At 47.7% G+C, this 22,705-nt stretch overlaps 2 protein-coding genes and 1 long non-coding RNA gene across 10 annotated transcripts in view; 2 read left to right on the top strand and 1 right to left on the bottom strand.

The window, feature by feature from the left end:
- The window catches only part of COL26A1 (collagen type XXVI alpha 1 chain), a 128,089-nt gene that overhangs the window by 76,952 nt on the left and 28,432 nt on the right, over nt 1-22,705 (bottom strand). The gene's annotated exons all lie outside the window — the stretch shown is intronic.
- Nucleotides 1-22,705, top strand: part of LOC128336069 (uncharacterized) — a 114,892-nt gene that overhangs the window by 76,952 nt on the left and 15,235 nt on the right. Inside the window, exons 3-5 of the long non-coding RNA XR_008311827.1 lie at nt 1,450-1,610; nt 7,567-7,678; nt 12,234-12,286. This is a non-coding gene — a long non-coding RNA (uncharacterized LOC128336069). The remainder of the gene's footprint in view (nt 1-1,449; nt 1,611-7,566; nt 7,679-12,233; nt 12,287-22,705) is intronic.
- Nucleotides 15,189-15,903, top strand: PFN4 (profilin family member 4). The gene has a single exon (XM_053275213.1). It carries the CDS (start codon nt 15,295-15,297, stop codon nt 15,679-15,681), a length of 387 nt encoding a protein of 128 aa, XP_053131188.1. The 5' UTR covers nt 15,189-15,294; the 3' UTR covers nt 15,682-15,903.

Genomic DNA, 22,705 nt, shown 5'->3' on the forward strand with positions numbered 1-22,705 from the left:
GCTTAACCCTTTCCTCGCCATCAGCAGGAGAACCGTTTCCCCGCCATCAGCAGGAGAAGGGTGGAGCAGGAGAGAAGGGCTGCTTAACCCTTTCCTCACCATCAGCAGGAGAAGGGTGAAGCAGGAGAGAAGGGCTGCTTAACCCTTTCCTCGCCATCAGCAGGAGAACGGTGGAGCGGAAGAGAGGCTGCTTAACCCTTTCCCCGCCATCAGCAGGAGAAGGGTGGAGCAGGAGAGAGGGCTGCTTAACCCTTTCCTCGCCATCAGCAGGAAAAGGGTGGAGCGGGAGAGAGGCTGCTTAACCGTTTCCCCGCCATCAGCAGGAGAAGGGTGGAGCAGGAGAGAGGGCTGCTTAACCCTTTCCTCGCCATCAGCAGGAGAAGGGTGGAGCGGGAGAGAGGCTGGAACGGTGGAGCGGAAGAGAGGCTTCTTAACCCTTTTCCTGCCATAAGCAGGAGGAGGGTGGAGTGGGAGAAAGTCAGCTTAACCCTTCCCGTCCATCAGCAGAAGAAGGGAGGAATGGGTGGGAGAGAGGCTGCTTAATCCTTTCCTCACCATCAGCAGGAGAAGGATGGAGCAGGAGAGGTGCTGCTGAACTCTTTCCCCACCATCAGCAGAAGGGTAGAGCAGGAGAGCGGCTGATTAACCCTTCTCCTCCATCAGAAGAAGAAGGGAGGATTGGGAGAGAGGCTGCTTAATCCTTTCTCCGCCATCAGCAGGAGAAGGGTGGGAAGTGAAGGGGGTTGCTTGCCCCTTTCCCCTCCATGTATGGATGAGGCAAGAAGAGACAGTGGAGGTTTCTGGGTCAAAAGAAATTGCAGCCACCAGTAGCTGCTGGTAGGTCAGCTTGGTTTGCACCCCATCCATGCCCTCCCAAAGACCCCTCTCTGCCACCTACAAATCAGCTGGCAAAAATGGAGGCGTGGTTTTGCCTCCGCCCGAATTGCAGTTGCTCAGCGGACACAAAAACGGTTCCCGCAACCGTCGAATCCTCCCAGGAGAACCGGCCAGATGAAACAGATTCATTGAGCAATCAGCAATATGGCAGAGCTATCTGCTTCGGTGAAAGAATGGACTTCTCTGCCAGACGGAGCCCGCTCACCGGAGACGGCCAAACACAAGGAAAAAAAAATAAACTCGTGATGTCAAACCTAATAATTCACTAGTCTGGGTTTATCCAGCCTCCCTGAGTCAGCATTTTATTTGATTAAGGGCTATTCCCAGATGTCTAACATCATAGTAACCATTAGCAACCAGTTCATGAACTCCATCTAGAGATCAAATGCAAAAGTCGCGACTTTAGAGGGGGGATGGCGGCGGGGGGGGCGGGGGGGGGAACAGAGCCTTTAAAGTCTGATTAACAAATAAAATGCAGAAGTGGGGGGTATGCATCGCTTCCAGTGCCTCTTTTTCCATCAGTCTCCTCCTTCCCTTCTCTGTTTCCCTCAGTATTCCATCATGTCTTGAATCCGCACCCAGCAGGCCGAGATGCAAGGAGAATGGCATGAGATAAATTAAGTTACGGCCGGCTACCTTAGAGATGAAAAGCAGAAAAAGCAAAAGATTTTTTTGATAAAAAGAGAAGATTAAGCTGGAGAGGGCAGGAAGAGGTGAGTGTACCGTATACGCACAGCCCCCAAGTCATAAGGCTTCACATCTTATCTTTTTAAGGGGTGCACACATCTTAAGAAGAGCTGAGCAGAGTGTTGGTTGCTGAATGTCTTCTTCTAGAAACGGGAGAATGGGAGGCTCAAAAGTGAAACTATAGGGCTGTCCTCTTTTTTTTTATTTAGCAGGAGGAGAGCAACTGGCCCTATCCATCCCCAGCACAACATCTCTCCAGTGGTTGTTGCTGGGGTCTATCATGGGGTCTCCTTTTTAGATTGTGAGCCCTTTGGGGACAGGGAGCCATTTGATTGATTGTTTGATTGATTGATTTGATTTTTTATATCTATCCAAACCATTTGGGGAACTTCTGTTGAAAAGCGGAATATAAATATTCTTTGTATTCATATGATCCGAACTAGCGTCGCAGAAGCCTCCTACCCCATTTCGAAAGCTGTGCGTACACCTGATGTTCGACCATGTGTTAGCTAAAAGCGAGGAGAGCTGATCTGGAGGTAGCGAGCATGAATAGTCCCCTTGGCTAAGCAGGGTCTGTCCTGGTTTGCATTTGAATGGGAGACTATATGTGAGCGCTGTAAGATATTCCACCATAGGGGGTGGGGCCGCTCTGGGAGGATCACCTGCCTGCTTGCATGCAGAAGGCCCCAGATACCCTCCCTGGCATCATCTCCAAGATAGAGCCAAGAGAGATTCCTGCCTGCCACCTTGGAGAAGCCGCTGCCAGTCTGGGTAGACAATCCTGAGCTAGATGGACCAAGGGTCTGACTCGGTATATGGCAGCTTCTTATGTTCCTATGTTCTTTAGGTTAGAGGCAGGGAACTTGTTTGTCTGTTACGCCTTGGCTGGGCAGGATGAACCAGATTCCTTCCCCAGCTTTGGATGAAAACCCCAGTGTGGCTGGGGCTTAACAGATGAGTAAGCTCGTTGCCTCCAACGTGGCTTTTATTGAACACACCATCAAATATCAAGAGTGCGCAGAGCCCTCAAACTAGGGCAGAAGTCTTTCTTTACCTCATTAACAACCTGGATGTTTCCCCATTGCCTTTTTTTTGCAGCCACTGCTGCCTACATCTGGATCCTGATTCCCGATTCCTAGCTTGGGGTTGTCATGCAATAGCTGTCTGTAGCCCAAAGCACAAGCAAAGCATGAGGATTGTTTTATTTTTTTTAGTTTTAATTCAATTTCTTCTGTTCATTTCCATTTTCTTCGTCCCTGGGTAAACATCAATTGACATGTCCCATGCCAATGAACACGGCAAAGGCGGCGGGGGGTGGGGGAAGCAATCCTGAGGAGAGCTGGTCTGGTGGTAGCAAGCATGACTTGGCCCCTTAGCAAAGCCGGGTCTGCCCTGGTTGCATATGAAAGGGAGACTGGAAGTATGAGCACTGGAAGAGATTCCCCTCAGGGGATGGAGCTGCTGTGGGAAGAGCATCGAGGTTCCAAGTCCCCTCCCAGGCAGCATCTCCAAGATCGGGCTGAGAGAGATTCCTGCCTGCAACGTTGGAGAAGCCGCTGCCAGTCTGTGCAGAGAGTACTGAGCTAGATAGACCAAGGGTCTGACTCCGTATACGGCAGCTTCCTGTGTTCCTATGTTCCATGCACAGCTGTAGCAAGATCCCTTTGTGTGGTGTTTCACCCGTGCACAGGGGCACATCAGTAAAGCATGCATAAGGAATCTTGATGCTGTGGTACATGCAACTGCATCAGAATGGCTACTCTTTTCACTTTGAAGTGTTTCATTGACGTGGATCTGGTGCACGAACACATGGGTGCATCGATAAAACACCACCCAAAACACGGAGAAGCAGTGTGGTGTAGTGGTTAGGGTGTTGGATTAGGACTGGGGAGACCCGAGTTCAGATCCCCATTCAGCCATGTATGTAGCTCACTGGATGATTCTGGGCTGGGCCAGGCACTTATCTCTCAGTCTAACTGACCTCACAGGGTAGTTGTGAGGATTAACATAACATAACATAACATAACATAACATAACATAACATAACTCCATTCTGGACTCCTTGGAGGAAGCACAGAATATAAATGTTAAATAAATCTTTATGCATTCATAATTATATGCAGATCAAGACTTTACACACACACACAGTGCTTTCTATATGTACATTTTTTTATTAATTACATTTATATCCCACTCTTTCTCTGAGGTGCTCAGAGTGGTGCACATGCTTATTTTTATCCTCACAACAACCCTGTGAGGTAGGTTAGGCTGAGAGATACATGACTGGCCCAGAGTCACCCAGTGAGTTTCTTGGCTGAATGGGGATTCGAACTCAGGTCTTCCCAGTCCTAGTCCAACACCCTAACCTCTACGCTATGCTGACTCTCTCAATATACACATGCACATGTGTATACTGGTAAGATGAGAAATGAAGGAACATAAATTTGGTACAAACTGTACATGCTTGAAATCCAGAGTGAATTTTTAAATTTCAAAGACAGATATCTTTCTCACCCGCCCTGCCCTTCAAGCCATTCAGAGCAGCTCCTAACCACCAATTAGAAACAAATACACAGAACAGAACAGCAATCAATTAAAAGGAACTATGCAGAGAGAACGGGTCAAAATCAGATGCGCAGAAAATCCCGCCGAAAGGAAGGATGTGCAGAATGAGATGCACAGACACATTCTGGAGCAATAAAGGAACGATGTGGGGGAAATTCTTTCATTCCCCTGTGATGCCATGACAGTGAGCCTAAACAGACAGGCCCCAAAGATGTAACTTAACACATTTGACTTTTGGGTTCTGTTTGCCCCCAATTCCCACTTCACTTTCCTTAACTTGGCAACATTTCTCCTAAAAGTGGAATCAAGATGGGGGCGGCGGCGGGGGGCGGCGGCGGCAGAGCGAGCTGCGTTTGCAGAATTCCTGTCCGCAACAGTAAGGCAGTTGTTTTAGATTAACGTATAAATAGACATTAGTGTAATACATCTGTTGTTAATCCACGTCCTGGTGGAAGGGAGATGCCAACACATCATTTATTAGGTCCGCCGATCCTATAACGTCTTTCTCCGTGGTCCCTTTTGTCTTTTCTCCGAAAGCGTAATGGGTTCCAGGATGTCTTTTATTTCATGATATAGGCCGTGTTTCCGCCTGTCGAACGGAGCGAGGCATAATGGATTCCAGGATGTAATTTATGCAGGGGGGGGGTTGGAATCGGAGGCTGCCCGGTGGATTCTGAAGCTTTCTGACAGCGAGGGAGACCTCTTGTGCGCTACTCTTGGTTGCTCTTCGCTGTGCATTATGGGAGGTCGTGGAGAGGGATGGGGAGCAAGGAAAGCTAGCCGCTCCAACTTTGCAGGACCGGCCATCCAGTTGCTGCTAATGGGAAAGCACAAATCGACGAGCATTCTGCAGCAGCCGCCGTAAACGCCCAAGAAGAGTCCAGCCAGATCACAGCAAAAGTTCCACCTAAACCAGTATCCTCTTTCTGACAACAGCCATCCAGTGGCTTCTGGGAAGCAGGACATGAAGGCCTTCTCCCCAGTGTATGTCACCCAGCATCGAGCCCTCAGATATACTGCCTCTGAACAAGCAGGCTCTATTTTGCTGTCTTACCTAGTAGCCACTGATAGGACTCTCCTTCTCCATAGCTTTACTCGGACATTAGGGCAGTTCACACTACCACAAACTGGGTAGGAGCTTAGTCCTACCCAATTTCGGGAGCTGAGTGCAGTGTACTCCAGTTTTGCGATCTCAAGTTAGAGGAAAACAAAGGTCGGAGGCAGGGAACTTGATCGTCTGTCACGTCCCAACTGGGTAGCACTATTTTTCTGCCTACCGAAGCCGGGGATGGAATCTGGGTAGAGCGTGCTTATCCTATGCTGTATGAGTGTCCAGCAGTTTGTACACTCCTGAGTGTGTTTGTGTGAATGACTGTACCTGTGTACATTTAAAAGTGAACCTGGATACAGGTTCCTAAGATGCATGATACAGATAAGATATGTACACAGATGTGGACGTGTGAATAACTGTACCTGTGTACAGATCTGGACCTGTGGACACTGTATACTCGCCATACGAGTGCTCAACATAATGTCTGAATAGAGCTCATGCCTGTGTGTCTAATCCTATTTAATAGAGTTACACAGGAAGCTGCCTTAAGCAGGGTCAGGCCTTTGGTTCATCTCATTCAGGACTGTCTACTCTGACTAGCAGCAGCTCTCCAGAACTTCAGACTCTGGTCTAAAACTCTGGGTTGGGCTGGGGAAGCTCTCTCCAGAGTTTCCCACCCCATGCAAACTGAGCATAGAGGCACCTTTTAAAAGTGGCGACTCTCTTTATTGAGCAGGGGGAGAGCAACTGGCCCGATCCATCCCCAGCACAGCATCCCTCCAGTGGCTGTTGCTGGTGTCTATCTTATGTTTCATTTTTAGATGGTGAGCCCTTTGGGGACAGGGAGCCATTATCTATCTATCTATCTATCTATCTATCTATCTATCTATCTATCTATCTATCTATCTATCTACTGTATCTATGTGAACCGCTTTGGGAACTTTTGTTGAAAAGCAGTATACAAATATTTGTCATATTTGTAAACATCCGCCGTACCTGGAGGCTTTACACACAGGGCTTCTACCCCGAATCTTCTTCGGGAGAGAGTGTGTGCGTTCACACACCAGCCAAACTTACCCCAAGGTCCCTTTGAGATCCTTGGACCCACTCCACACACGTTGGGCTTTGTCTTGTAAATTCTAGCTTATCTAGGTGTATTTCTGGGTTTTTAAAATGCTGGTTAGGGACATAGGAGCGTAGGAAGCTGCCATATACTGAGTCAGATCTAGCTCAGTATTGTCTTCACAGACTGGCAGTGGCTTCTCCAAGATTACAGGCAGGAATCTCTCCCTGCCCTATCTTGGAGATGCTGCCAGGGAGGGAAATTGGAATCTAGATGCTCTTCCCAGAGCAGCTCCATCCCCTGAGGATGGACTTCTCTAGTCTCCCATTCCTATGCAACCAGGGTGGACCCTGCTTAGCTAAGGGGATAATTCATGCTTGCTACCACAAGACCAGCTCTCCTCCCTTTTAAAGGATACTCACTTTACAAATGCAGATGTAGCTTTTTAGTAATCTCCCCCCCCGACCCCCGCACCATTGGCTAGAAGGAAAACACAGAGCATGCCCTGTGAACTTGTTTCAAAACAAAACCCAAGAGCAGAGGGGAGGGGCTGCTTCCCTCAATGCTGTGAGTGTGATTCGAAGTGGCTTTGCTCAACATTTACCCCGCAGCATGAAGCCATGTGTGGATAACGCCCTGGAGATGTCAGGCATTGAACCCCACACTTTCTCCATGTCCCCTGATAGGACTGGAAGGGCGCAAGTTTAAATCCCCACTCTGTCAAAACTCCAAAACAAGCCACGAAGCCTAATGAATGCATTCCTCGTTGGAAACCAGACTGGGGTATTTTGATCTCCAAAGTGAGGGGAGAAATTCAGAAAGGTCCTTCCACTCAGAGAGCTATGGGTCTCTCACGCCCACCCCGACCCAGAAGGAACACTGTCCTAATAGGAAATGAAACAGTCTGGGGAAGAGAAAGAAAGAAGGAATTCCAGTTCCCAAGACCATCCCTCTTTTCTAGTGGAGATTAATTCTCCTGCCCCGAAGCCCAGAGCTGTGTACGAGAGAGAGAGAGAAAGCATGCACAAGAGAGACACAAAAATATCTTGTTAAACTTTTACAGTTCTAACCACTGAACAAGCTACTTTCCCCCAATAATTTATACCTGAATGGCGCGTCTAGACATGACATCATGTTAAGGTATGCCTTGTGTTTTGTGGTGAGTTTACAATAACCAGGATGTCTAATTGCCTTGGTTCAGGTCAGCAGAAGGGACTTCGGGGAGGAAGAAATCTCAAAAACTCTTTTCTCTGCATGGCTGTTCTGGGGAATGGATTTTATAGACTGTTCTTTTTTTGCCAAGGAGACGAGACCCCAACAAAGGCACATTTAACCAGTATCCCTTGCGAAAGGAAGGGGAGCCCGAAAGTGACAAATACCACCGATAATCTCCCATTCGCAAGCAGTTTCGTCGGGTATGTTTCATATTAAAGCCATGAAGGAGAGTCGTAGATAGAAAGGCGATGTAGCCTATCTTAGCGGACTGGGTGGGGATGAAGGACTGACTGCTTCAAGGGCAAAGGTTCTCGATTCATTTCCAGAACGGTGAGGTTCTGGGGGCAGACGGCGTGGTTGGTTAAAGAAAGTGTATTAAAGAAAAATCCGACATGTACAAAATTAGGTCGTGATTCCAAACAGAAGTGGTAAAGCTGTACCTGGGCGGGATAGGAGAGCTGGTCCTGTGGTAGCAAGCATGACTTGTCCCCATAGCTAAGCAGGGTCTGCCCTAGTTTGCTTTTGAATGGGAGACTTAATGTATGAGCACTGTAACATATTCCCCTTAGGGGATGGAGCCGCTCTGGGAAGAGCAGAAGGTTCCAAGTTCCCTCCCTGGCAGCATCTCCAAGATAGTGCTGAGAGAGAGATTCCTGCCTGCAACCTTGGAGAAGCCACTGCCAGTCTGTGAAGACAATACTGAGACCAATGGTCTGACTCAGTATATGGCAGTTTCCTATGTTCCTATGATAATTAAAATACAGATCTGAGCCACCATATACCAAGACAGATCCAAGACAGATCATTGGTCCATCTAGCTTAGGATTGTCTACACACTGACTGGCAGCATCTCTCCAGAGTTCCAGACAGGGGCGTTTCCCAGGCCTACCTGGAGAAGCTGACAGGGGTTCAACCTGGGACTTCCTGCATGCCAGTCAGAAGCTGCTGAATCTGCCTAGCCAACCACCACCACCCCAGCAGGGAATTCTTGCACTCACGTGCCCAGAGGGCCTCTGTTGACCTGACGCCAGCCCTGTTGGAAGGGATGCTGCTGCTGCTAGATCAAGCTTAGCTTGCAGCACAGGCCCCTTAGCAGCTCTGAAAGTGTGGCCATTTCTTCAGAGTTGACTTCCACACTTTCTGTTTCCCTTTCGCTTAAGATATACAGCATATTTTCTCCCTCTCCTGCCTCCCGCCTCAGCTGCTTGTATACCTAAGCAGGGAGCAATTGCATTTTCTGGCAATCCGCAGCCTTCAGCGCAAGGAACCAGACCCCGCTCCCATGTAAAGGGGGAACTCCTGGATGGTTTCTGGAAGCCGCACAAAAGACCAGAGAGGTCGGCCATCTCCAAGGAGGCCAAGTTTACCAAACGCGCTCAGGCCCTTTGTGGAAACTGAGTCGGTGTTTTCCTAAAGCAAGTCCCTCCCAACTCCCTAGTGGTCTGCTCTTTGCGGGTTTGGGGAGGGGGGGAGTCCGGGGTGGGGGGCGTTGCTTGCAGATGCAAATGGTTTTATTTAAAGCACACACATGAAAAACGGAGAGAGAGATCCATTTGGTGGAAAATGCTGGTCGCCTTTCCCCCCGCAGCTGCTGCCAGTAGCCTCATGTGAACACTGGAAGAGATTCCCCTGAAGGGATGATGGGGCCGCTCTGGGAAGAGCCCCTGCCTGCTTGCATGCAGAAGGTTCCACGTTCCCTCCTTGGCAGCAGCTCCAAGATAGGACAAGATTATTATTTTTTTAAATATAGGACAAGATTTTTTTATTGAACTAACAAACTACCAAAGCATACAGTATGTTACCAAAGCACAATTATATACAAAGTGGTTGTTTGTATATCATATATCTACAAAGATTTACAAACAAGGATTGGGTAACCCACAGGGTCATCAAGTATATGCAGACAGTACTGTAACTCGGTGGGGGATTACAAGGCACATCAGGTAATTGGGTGGGGGGTTACATCCAACGTCTGTTTGCCCACATGGACTCAGGGTTCTTAGCAACATAGGAAGCTGCCATAAACTGAGTCAGACCCCTTTCCAAAGTAGCAATACATGCCTCCAAGTCCAGAGTTACACTCTTAACTTGTGCAAGGAGCTCTTCATTTTTGTCTCTGAGTGTTCTAATTTTTCCATCTTTATGGTCTTGTTTCTCTAACTGCTCATGTAGAAAAACTCTGAGAATAGTAACTGCGGCTGCCTTTTTGTCTTTTTTATCTGGACACTGCCGGCTACAGTATTCCTCAAAGAGAGCCTTACAGTCTTCAAGTTCTGAAAGTTTCCGCCTGACAAAATCTAAATTTGGAAAGGGTGAAGGTCCAAATTCTTCTAAGGCTGCTTCCCACTTCTCCTTCTTGGGTCCCAGAAAGGCGCCACTAAATTCACTTCCCTCCCAGGATTCAGGTTTGGATCTGCTCTCTTTCTCCTTGTGCTTCCAGAAAGCCATGGTGTCACCAAAATCCTGCCGACTACGCCATTTAATGTTACAGACCAGGCCTGATCTATATACTAAATATGCTCATTAGCTAGTATATAAAATAGGTCTGGACCAAGTTCTTTTATATTGATGACCACGTTTGATCTGGATGCAAAGAAGAAAGGAAATCAAAACCAGTCCTCAAGATTCAATGGGCTTTATTGAGTATAAAAGACTTAATCTAGCAAGGCAAAAAGCAGAACACTCTATCAATATTGCTAACAGTATTTCCTAACCAGCACCAATATTCACCCGTGTGCCTCACTACCTTATGTGTGTGTAATTAAATCTTCCTAGAGTCTAATACAATTCAAATAAAGGCAGAAAAGAAAGGGGGAGGGTTGAAGGCTGGCATGCGGCTGGCATGGTTTTGGGGAGATTAATAGAGGAAAAGAAGGGGGGGAAGGAGAAGGGAGCAGGAAAAGGATAGAGGGAATTCCAAGCAGCGTATTTACCCCAGACCAGAGACTTCTTGTCAGCTGAAGAAGTGAGGCGCATGGCTGAGACAGGAATTGTGCAGTGCTCAGATCAGGCAGCTTGGGCGGCAAAACTCAGGCATTGCTGTAGTTTCTGTTCATGAACAGAGTTCCTGCTTTGCCCCGCGGCTTAGCAGCAAACCCTGGGATCCTGTGAGCAGCTTTTTGCTGTAGGCAAAAGATTGCTAAACTCTCTGTCTCAAAAGCCTCATTCTTATAGTTATTTTCTCTTTGATCCTTGAATAGAATCTATTCAAAATCTCTTCTTCTCCTGGGTGTCCAAAAAGGTGACAAAGCTGTTACCTTCTGAACAAAATCTTAATTATTCAGGATATCGGCCAGTCCAGAGAGATCTCTGAATCTCATCTTCTGTAAACTCTGTGCGCTTCAGGGAGGGAGGGGAAAATTGCCCACAGCAAATCTGCATCTAAGATGCAGCAAATTACATCTTGGCAGTCTGGCCCCCAGAAGGTGTTAAAAAGTCAGCAGTTAGTAAGGGGATTCAGGATATTCTGTGTGAGACAGCTTGTGTACCTCTACCCAGTGTTTAATTGAAAACAAGAGAATATTTAAAGTATACATGAAAAGGTGTGTGTGAGATTTGTAGCATTGGTGAGGTGAGGATTAAAATTTACAGGCATTTACTGTGTATGCATTTTTCCTCTGTGGAACCTCTATAGAGAGTAATTGAGTTAATCACTTGGGCATTGCAGGGCCATCACTGACAATGATTAACATAGATTTTTTTACAATGGAAGGAGGAACTCAACAGGTTGGGCAAACCTTTCCACAGACATTTGGTAGTCAGTGGTATTAGCATATGGATTACAGCATACAGCATTCAGGCCTGGCTATAGTGTTCTCTTGCATATCCATTTTAACAACACAATGCTGGATCACCTCCTCCCTTCAGAGAGCAGGGAGAGCAACATCCTAGTTCACCTTGAGTTCAGGTATCATTTCTTAATAAACTGAAATCAGACACAGGCCTATATTTCACCACACTTCTGAGTTGGCATCTCTGGCTCTGACATGCCATAGACCGTTCATAACAGCATTGTCAACCCAGACTGGCATCATCATCTCCAAAGTGGCAGGCAGGAGTCCGTCTCAGCCCTATCTGGAGATGCTGCCAGGGAGGGAACTTGGAACCTTCTGCATGCAATTGTGCAGGTGCTCTTCCCAGAGCAGCCCCATCCCCTAAGGAGAATATCTTACATGTAGTATCCCTTTCAAATGCAAACCAGGGTGAAGCCTGCTTAGCAAAGGGGACAAGTCATGCTTGCTACCACCAGACCAGCTTGGAGGTTTCTTCACCTTCACTTTCACCCCCTTCTCCCTTTTACCTGGCGCACTTAGACAGAGCCACAGGGTTCTGGTTCTGCCCACCAGCCCTAATCTATTGCCAGTAAGTCTATCTGGCTCAGTATCGTCCACTCTGGCTGGAAGTATCTCCAGGTAGACACAATACAAAATAGGGTGCATTACTGATTCCAAAAAAGAATGTAGATGCCAAAAGAAAAAAGAGCGCGAGTCCAGAACAAGAAACTAATGTAATAATAGGCTGCCCAAAATGTACCTGAAAATGTGTATATTCATAATATAATTTAGAAGTGCTACATAGAACAACACACATTTAAAATTAAAATGTAAGAGTCCTTTTTAGCGGGCCATTTCCAATGGGATTATCTTGACTCACACATTGGTACACTGTTCCTCCTGTGTCTAAGGAGGAGGAAAATAACTTTTATAACTTTTCTATTATAAAATCTTTTCTTTTCTTTTTCTTTTTCAAAAAAAGGAGGCCTTATACACAGGAGGAACACTGTACCAATGTGTGAGTCAAGATAATCGGTAAGCTTGTTTTATTCTTTCCACTTGGTGATGAGGAAAAGGATTGTGTGGGGAACATAGCAACTTTCATATAAGTTGGTTGTTTGTCTACAGAAGTCTGTAAAAGTGATGTTTCTATGAATGGCGCAGTGGGGAAATGACTAGCAAGCCAGAGGTCCCAGGTTCAAATCCCTGCTGGTATGTTTCCCAGACTATATTGGGCAGCAGCGATCTAGGAAGGTGCTGAGAGGCATCATCTCGTACTGTGCGGGAGATGGTAATGGTCAATCCCTCCTGTATTTTACCAAAGACAGCCACAGGGCTCTGTGGATGCCAGGAGTTGACACCGACTCGATGGCACACTTTACGGGTCGCTGAGGAAGACATACGTCGAAACGTGTCTGACCCATTGTAAATGACCCACTGAAAAGGACTCTTACACTTTGAAAATACTTCTTATTGCTTGGTGGAAAGGCATTTGGTCTTCATAAGGACTTTGGCTCACTGTAAGCCTTCTTTGACTATTCAGGGACATTTTTATATATTCCTTTATGTGATTTTGTATTCTATTGTTGTCTGCACAGGAATGTTTTTATGGTATGTTTTAAATGTATGTAGTTCTATGTAGAACTTTTAAATTATACTATTAATATACCCATTTCCAGGCACATTCTGAATTTATTGCAGCCTATTAAGCTCAGCTGCGATGGTCCAGCGGGGGTAGCAGCTTGCCTAGGGAGCAAGAGGCTGCGAGTTCGAGTCCCCGCCAGTCTGCTTCCCGGACTGTGTAATAAATATATATTTGTAGTCACCTATATCAGGCAGCAGCGATATAGGAAGGCGTTGGAGGCAGATGCTTACTAATGGCAAAGGCATAATCTCATACTGCGCGGGAGATGGCATTGGTCAACCATTCCTGTATTCTACCAAGAAAACCACATGGCTCTGCGGTCACCAGGAGTTGACACCGACTCAACGGCACACTCTTTCCTTTCCTTCATGATTACATTAGTTTCTTGTTGTGGGCTCTCTTTTTTTGGTATCTTGTATCTCCAGGTAGCACTGGGAAAGACTCTCACCTGGAAATCTGAAGAGCTGCAGCCAGTCAGAGTAGGCAACCCTGAGCTAGATGGACCAATGGCCTGAGTCTGTATCAGTCAGCTTCCTATGTTCAGATCTGTTGTTGAACACGTCCACTGACAGCTAAGCTAAAAGATAGAGCCAGTGTAGTGTAGTGGTTAGCGTGCTGGACTAGGACTGGGGAGACCCAATTTCAAATCCCCATTCAGCCATGAGACTTGCTGGGTGACTCTGGGACAGTCACTTCACTCTCAGCCTAACCTACTTCACAGGGTTGTTGTGAAAAGAAACTTAAGTATGTAGTACACCACTCTGGGCTCCTTGGAGGAAGAGCGGTATATAAATGGAATCATCATCATCATCATCATCATCATCATCATCATCATCATCTCAATGGTGGGAACACCATACAAGCCAAAAACACCTGGGCTATATCTGTTAACAGATACAGTGCAGGAATAATAGCTGGACCCAGGCAGAGCTAGAGATGCTAGATCGTAAGACCAGGAAAATCATGACCATCAATCATGCTCTGCACCCCCGCAGTGATGTAGATAGGCTATACCTCCCTTGCAACTCAGGTGGAAGAGGAATGCTGCAAGTCCATCAAACAGTAGAGGAGGAGAAAAGAGGCCTTGAAGAATACATAAAGGACAGTGAAGAAGATGCACTTAAAATGGTCAATAATGAGAAACTATTCAACACCAATGAAACAAAGCAGGCCTACAAGAAAGATCAAGTCAAGAACCGAGCAGAAAAATTGAGAAATAAGCCCCTGCATGGTCAATATTTGCACAATATAAGGGGAAAATCAGACATCACCAAGACCTGGCAATGGCTTAAGAATGGCAACTTGAAGAAAGAAACAGAGGGTTTAATACTGGCTGCACAAGAACAGGCACTAAGAACAAATGCAATAAGAACAAAAGTCAAAAAATCAACAACAAACAGCAAGTGCCGCCTTTGTAAAGAAGCAGATGAAACAGTGGACCACCTATTCAGCTGTTGTAAAAAGATCGCACAGACTGACTACAAACAAAGGCATGACAAGGTAGCAGGGATGATACACTGGAACATCTGCAAAAAATACAAGCTACCTGTAACCAGAAATTGGTGGGACCATAAAATTGAAAAAGTGGTAGAAAATGAAGATGTAAAAATATTATGGGACTTCCGACTACAAACAGACAAACATCTGCCACACAATACACCAGATATAACTGTAGTCGAGAAGAAAGAAAAACAAGTGAAAATAATTGACATAGCAATACCAGGGGATAGCAGAATAGAAGAAAAAGAAATAGAAAAAATCACCAAATACAAAGATCTACAAACTGAAATTGAAAGGCTGTGGCAGAAGAAGACCCAAATAATCCCTGTGGTCATTGGCGCCCTGGGTGCAGTCCCAAAAGACCTTGAAGAGCACCTCAACACCATCGGGGCCACAGAAATCACCATCAGCCAATTACAAAAAGCAACTTTACTGGGAACAGCCTATATTCTGTGACAATATCTATAACAACAGCAACAACATTGACCATAAAATTCAGCAATCCCAGGTCCTTGGGAAGGACTCGATGTCTGGATAAAACAAACCAGTCAATAACACCTGTCTGACTGTGTAAATAAATAAATAAATAATAATATCCTGGTTTTCTCCATGGTATTCTATGAATAGAATGGAATAACACTCACTTCTGCATTGGGGAAGATTGTATTTTTAAATGTAGTCAAAGGGAACCAGGGAATCCCATCTCCGGACAATCAAACTGCCACTCTAGTCTTTCTCTATTAAAAAAAAACCCTGTGTCTAACAGAACTCTCAGCACCTTCCTAAACTACAGCTCCCAGGGTTCTCTGGGAACAGCCATGCCAGTTGAACTGTTCCGTCACTGGGTTCGTTGCCAGAGAAACTGCCGAAGCCGGGACAGAAGGCAGCCGCGGAGAAAATGAACCAGGCACAGAGCCTGCTGATCGATGGGCTCACCAAGACGAAACACGTCGCCAACGCAGCTCTCATCAAAATAAGTGACGGTTCCATCCTGGCCACCACGCCCGGCTTCAATATCCAGAGCCAGATCCCGCTCCTCATCCAAGCCTTCTACAAGAACCTGGTGCACGTGCGGAAAGAAGGCCTGTACTTCAAGGAGAAGCAGTACAGCTGTGCCCGAGCTGACGACACATCCATCTACCTGCGGGCTAAAGACTGTGGGCTGGTGGCCGCCAAGACAAGGTCGTTCATCCTGGTTGGCACCTACTCCCAGGGGATGTACCCCAGTGTGTGCGTAGAAGCTGTCGAACAGCTGGCGGACTACCTCAGAGGGAAAGGCAACTGAAGGGGGACCTCCAGAAGGTGGAGACAGAGCCGTTTCACTCGGAAACAAAAGATGGCGTGACCAAGTGGCACATGGACCGTCTCCCCGAAACCTCGACTGAAAAGGAAGGGTCATTCGGACCCCTGTCAGTCACGTTGCGTCCACAGAGAACTGCAAAAGCCTTTACAGTGTCATCTATTTTCTCTTAAAAACAATTAAAAAGCGTGCAGAACCAAACACAAACTTGGCATGTACTCAGAGTATTTTGAGGGACTCCACGTCTGGGCTTTGACCCAACAGGTATCATGGGATGGCGGTGGAATATGGCATATCAAGGGGCCTCGCTCGGCAGCACCGTATCTGTTTTGCATGCGGAAGGTCCCAGGTTCAAATCCTGGTGTTTCTGGATAGCGCTGGGGAAGACCCCTGATTGAAACCCTGTAAGGCTGATGCCAATCAGTGAAGACAATACTGAGCTAGATGGACCAGGCATCTGACTCGGGAGAAGGCAGCTTCATATGTGTGTGTATAAATTGCTGGAGGAGGACCATAGCTCAGTGGAAGGGAATTTGTTTTACACACAAACATAGGAAGCTACTATATGACCACTGGTCCATCTAGCTCAGTATTGTCATGACAGAACAGATACTTTATTGCGGTCGCTCAGTGTTGTCTTCACAGACTGGCAGCAGCTTCTCCAAGGTTGCAGGCAGGGATCTTTCTGAGCCCTATCCTGGAGATGCCAGGGAGGGAACTTGGAACCTTCTGCTCTTCCCAGAGCGGCTCCATCCCCTTAAGGGGAATCTCTTGCAGTGCTCACAGTTCTAGTCTCCCATTCATATGCAACCAGGGTGGACCCTGCTTAGCTAAGGGGACAAGTCATGCTTACTACCACAAGACCAGCACTCTTCTCCTAAAAGGCAACTCCTAGGAACATAAGAATATAGGAAGCTGCCATATACTGAGTCAGACCATTGGTCTATCTAGCTCAGTATTGTCTTCACAGACTGGCAGCAGCTTCTCCAAGGGTGCAGGCAGGAATCTGTCTCAGCCCTATCTTGGAGATGCTGCCAGGGAGGGAACTTGAAACCTTCTGCTCCTCCCAGAGTGGCAGCTCCATCCCCTGAGGGAAATCTCTCACAGTGCTCACACATCATGTCTCCCATTCATATGCAACCAGGGCGGACCCTGCTTAGCTAAGGGGACAAGTCATGCTGGCAACCGCAAGACCAGCTCTCCTCTCCTCCACAAAAGGCCCCAGGTTCAATTCCTCCAACTCCAGGCTGCTTTCCAGATCAGGGGTCTCGGCGGATCTCAGAAGTGTGCTTCCACATTTCCTGCATTGTGACACCACAGTCCTTACGCGGACAGTCGTGTGTGCTGTTTACATTTCCAGTGCCTTGTTTCGAATTTAATCGCTGCGATACAGAGCTAGGGCATCGTATATCCAGCATAAGGAAGTTGCTGTTTTTCCGGGTTGTTAGTTTCCGCAAGACTGCTCCCCCTGCTGTTTACGTTTCAAATGTGACTTGCCTGAACGGAGACATTTTGCTGCTGTTGAGCAGCTAGTCTGGAAGGCACCCAGGTAGGGCTGGGAAATATCCACCTGAAACCCTGGAGAGGTGCTGCCAATTCGTGCCCACAATACTCCACTAGATGAACGAAGGGTTTGACTCAGCAGCTTGCAGCTTTGTATGTTAATCAGGAGCATCCATACCTCAGTGGTAGAGCACTTGTATGTCGAAATTCACATGCAATCCCTACCATATTAATTATTATCATCATCGTCGTCGTCATCATCATCACCACATTTATATCCCACTCTTCCTCTGAGGAGCTCATTTTTATTCTCACAACAACCCTGTGAGGTAGCTTAGGCTGAGAGATACGTGACTGCCCCAGAGTCACCCAGTGAGCTTCATGGTTGAATGGAGATTCGAACCTGGGTCTTCCCAGTCCTAGTCCAACTCTCTAACCACTATACTATGCTGGCTACATAGTCTGCAGCCCTACAATATGCAGGTAGGGCTGGGAAAGAAGCTGGAAAGCTGCTGCCAGTCAGAGTCAACGCCTGGTCCAGTGTTCTCACATTCCCCTATGCCTAAGGAGGTCCTTCCGGCAGCTGCAGAGGATGAGGATGGTTTCGCGGCAGCTGTAGTGGCGATGAAGCTCAGGTCAAGCCAAACTGCTCACTTTGGACAGTGTCCTGGACTCTGAATGGTCCGGCGTGTCTCCTTTCCAAGTTGGTGGATGGAATGGAGAGTATGCTAATCAGATTTCTGTCCGATAAGAGTGCTCTGCTGCGCTGGGAATATTTAGTAGGCAAGGAATTAAAAACACAGTCAAAGCTTGATTAAAACAGGGAAATGGGCAGGAATCCATGCGACGAGATTCCAAAATAAATAATAGGGAGAATATTTTTGCTGATATCCAAGGGCAGTGAAGGAAATATGCAAATCAAATGACAGCTATCAGGAGGGTGATTATGTAAGCTGGGAGGTGGGGAGGGGCTGGGATTCCTGCTCCTCTGGTACTCCAGGAACGGATCTTACTGATTCCCTAGGAGGGGATATGTTTATTAAGGCGGGCAAAGGATCCTGGGGTTTGGGTCACTGTAACCAAGGGGGCCACCAGGCTTGTAGACCAGGAGGCTTGACAGACTGCACTGTTACCCCAAATTGCCTTCGGAAGAGAGTGTGTGCCTTCACACACCAGCCAAACTTACCCCGAAGTCCCTTTGAGGTCCTTGGACCCACTCCACACACTAATTGTGCTTTGTCTCCTGAATTCTAGGGTTAGGGTTAGGGTTAGGGTTTCCCCACACACTTGCGCGGGGCATCCTGGAACTTCTGGGGGCTATGTGGCCTCCAATTCCCACAGCCCCCGCCAGCTCTGTGACGGTAGAGAGGGCTAAACCCGCTCTCTCTGCCTAATCCCATCTGACGAGTATCACTGATCGTGAGACTCGGCCTGTCTAGTTCAGTATTGTCTGCGCAGACTGACAGTGGTACTCCAAGAGTTCAAGCTGGAATTTTTCCCAGCCCTGTCCGGTGATCCTGCCAGGGATTGTTTTTTAATGGAAGGCAATATATAAATTTAACAATAAATGTAACAATAAAATTGAACAGGACATTGTAGAACAATTGAAAGGACATTGTAGAACTGGGAAAGGTGCAGAAGAGGGCAACCAAGATGATCAAGGGCCTAGAGCACCTTTCTTATGAGGCAAGGCTACAACACCTGGGGCTATTTTGTTTAGAAAAAAGACGACTGCGGGGAGACATGATAGAGGTCTATAAAATCATGCATGGTGTGGAGAAAGTGGAGAGAGAGAAATTCTTTTCCCTCTCACACAACATTAGAACCAGAGGTCACCCATGAAACTGATTGCTGGTAAATCTAGGACCAACAAATGGAAGTACTTTTTCACACAACGCATAATCCACTTGTGGAATTCTCTGCCTCAAGACGTGGTGACAGCCAACAACCTGGATGGCTTGAAGAGGGGTTTGGATAACTTCATGGAGGAGAGGTCTATCAAGGGCTACTAGTCAGAGGGCTATAGGACACTCCAACCTCAAAGGCAGGATGCCTCTGAGTACCAGTTGCAGGGGAGTAACAGCAGGAGAGAGGGCCTGCCCTCAACTCCTCCCTGTGGCTTCCAGTGGCATCTGGTGGGCCACTGCGTGAAACAGGATGCTGGACTAGATGGGCCTTCTTGGGCCTGATCCGGCAGGGCTGTTCTTATGTTCTTATTAACCTGGGACCTTGCATGCAAAGCAGATGCTTTGTCACTGAGCTACGGTCCCATTCAATGGCAGCCACCACCCTCCACTGATCCACCACCCAACTGCCCCAATTCGCCTCATGATGAGGCCGCCTGCCCAAATCCACTGGTTCTTACTCGCAGATAAGCGTGCATAGGGCTGTACTGTGCATTCCCCCCCCACACACACACACTCTTGCTGAATTTGCACTATTTCACTGCAGACGTCGCCCTCGTCTTCCTTTTTTTTTAGCAGAAGTGGGAGAAAAGAGTTGACATCCGAGATTAGCATAGCAAAACACTATCGCCATTAGCTGGCCAACATCAAACCGGTGCCGAGATCCCAAACTGGCTGGGGGCACGTTTGCCTCCCGGGAGATGGCCCGTTGGCTTTGAACTTCCAAGCATCTGCGGGGAGGTAGAGGTGAGGTTGAGATGTCAACATCAATCTTGGATTCAAATCAATCACGGTGATGCATGAGCGCAATAACTTGCCCGCCTCACCTCTGCACTGCCCTCTTCCATATGGTCTTTTTATCAGGATTCGGCAGCCTGGGTGGCTCCCAAAACTCATTTCCTGTTGTAGTTAAATCCCTCTCATTCCAAAAGGGGAGAGAGAAACAAAGCAAGGCTTATTAGTCCAAAGGGCTGTTCAAGTTCTGTCACTCCAGAGCTGAATCACCAACCCTCCTGACGTCTTTGGTTCTCTTATCAGCTCCGCTGGAGGCAGAAAGCAGCTGAAGCCATTGGGGAGGAAGAGAGGCCTCGCCCAGACATTGCTGCACCTCCCGGACTCTGTTGTAAAAGGTCTACCTGAAACTTCCTTGGGCTGGAAATGCATATGCATCAAACGGTATGATGCTGAGGGTCTCTAAACTAGGGACATGGCCTGCCGTGATACTAGAACAGACAAAGCTGGCACGGGGGTGGGGGGGGGTTAATGTAAACCGCCCTGAGCCATTTTTGGAATGGCAGTATAGAAATTGAATGAATCAATGAATGAATGGGAGGGGAGCTGGTCTTGTGGTAGCCAGCATGACTTGTTCTCTTAGCTAAGCAGGGTCCACCCTGGTTGCATATGAATGGGAGACTAGAAGTGTGAGCACTGGAAGATCTTCCCCTCAGGGGATGGAGCCACTCTGGGAAGAGCATCTAGGTTCCAAGTTCCCTCCCTGGCAGCATCTCCAAGATAGGGCTGAGAGAGACTCCTGCCTGCAACCTTGGAGAAGCTGCTGCCGGTCTCTGAAGACAATACTGAGCTAGATGGACCAATGGTCTGACTCAGTATACGGCAGCTTCCTATGTTCCTAACTCCCATAATCCCCAGCCACAGTGGCCAATAGACAGGGATTATGGGCATTGTAGGCCAACATATGTAGAAGGGCTGAAGTTGAGCAGCCCTGCCTTAGAGGATGGGACAGCTCTGGGAAGATCACCTGCATGCTTGCTGGCATGCAGAAGGTTCCAAGTTCCCTCCCTGGCAGCATCTCCAGAAAGGGCTGAGAGAGACTCCTACCTTGGAGAAGCCGCTGCCAGTTTGTGTAGACAATACTGAGCTAGATGGACCAAGGGTCTGACTCAGTCGATGGCAGCTTCCTATGTCCCTATGTAACAGCTGGCAGGGTAGGCGAAACGGCAAGTCCTCCTGCTCTTTGGTTGCGTGTTGGCCACAATAAATTGCAGCTGGGGATGATGGGAATTGTAGTTCAGCAACATTCTGGAGTGCCGCCGGTCTGGGACCCCTGCTCTCTACTGACTTGCAGCGGCTCTTCTCAGCTTCTTCTCTTCTCAAACTAGGGATGTGCAAAAAATTTCAGGCACAGAACGATCTGTGCCCGAAACGAGCAATTTCGGGTGATTCGGGTCCGAACCAAATCACCCCCAATGTCCCCCAATATTTTTCGGGGCTGAGCCGAATCACCCGAATTTCAGGCCCGAAAAATTCGGGTGATTCAGGATGACATCTCTTTGAATTTCCCGCCTTTTTGCATCCATTGATTTGAATGCAAAAAGGTCTGAAGTGATGTCAGCCCGAATTTTGGGTCCCAGGGGCAAAATAGTGGGGTGGGGTGGTATTGCCTAATGGTTGGAGGCTACCACCCAAATTTCAGGGGACTTGGGCAAAGGGCTTATTTTTGGGGAATTTTTGAAGTTTTAGTGTCTTTGGGGCAGTTTGGGGGCATAGAGTGGGATCTGGGCAAAAAGAGTAAGGTGGGGTGGTAGTGCCTAATGGGTGGAGGCTACCATCCCAATTTCAGAGTGATGGGGTAGAGGACTGATTTTTGGGGAATTGTTTAAGTTTATGCATCTGTAAGGTTTTCCCCCATAGAGAAGCATTGAGGTGTCAGCAAATGGATAGCTTCACGCGGGGGGCAAAGGGGTGGCCTAGAGCAGTGTGGGGTTGGTGATAGTGCCAGGTAGGGTCAAGGAAGCTACCTGAATTTTTTCAAAGGATTTGGGCAGAGGGCTGATTTTTGGGGAATTGTTAAAGTTTATGCGTCTTTAAGGTTTTTCCCCATAGAGAAGCATTGAGGTGTCAGCAGCCCCATAAGTGCACTTGGGGGGTGCTGGGGTGGCCCAGAGCGAGTGGTAGTGTAGTGCACATAGGGTGCCAACCACCCCCATGGGTTTCTAACCCATGGGGTACACGGTTCTGTTGTTTCAGAGGTATTCTGTGTGTGGATTCTATGATAGCTAATGACGGCACCCTATGTGCACTACACTACCACTCGCTCTGGGCCACCCCAGCACCCCCCAAGTGCACTTATGGGGCTGCTGACACCTCAATGCTTCTCTATGGGGAAAAACCTTAAAGACGCGTAAACTTTAACAATTCCCCAAAAATCAGCCCTCTGCCCAAATCCTTTGAAAAAATTCAGGTAGCTTCCTTGACCCTACCTGGCACTATCACCAACCCCACACTGCTCTAGGCCACCCCTTTGCCCCCCGCGTGAAGCTATCCATTTGCTGACACCTCAATGCTTCTCTATGGGGGAAAACCTTAAAGACGCGTAAACTTCAACAATTCCCCAAAAATCAGCCCTCTGCCCAATCACTCTGAAATTGGGGTGGTAGCCTTCACCCATTAGGCACTACCACCCCACCCTACTCTTTTTGCCCAGATCCCACTCTATGCCCCTGAACTGCCCCAAAGACACTAAAACTTCAAAAATTCCCCAAAAATAAGCCCTTTGCCCAATTCCCCTGAAATTTGGATGGTAGCCTCCAAACATTGGGCACTACCACCCCACCCCACTATTTTGCCCCTGGGACCCATTT

Source organism: Hemicordylus capensis, chromosome 12 (assembly GCF_027244095.1).
Source record: "Hemicordylus capensis ecotype Gifberg chromosome 12, rHemCap1.1.pri, whole genome shotgun sequence".
NCBI classification, from domain to species: Eukaryota; Metazoa; Chordata; class Lepidosauria; order Squamata; family Cordylidae; genus Hemicordylus; species Hemicordylus capensis.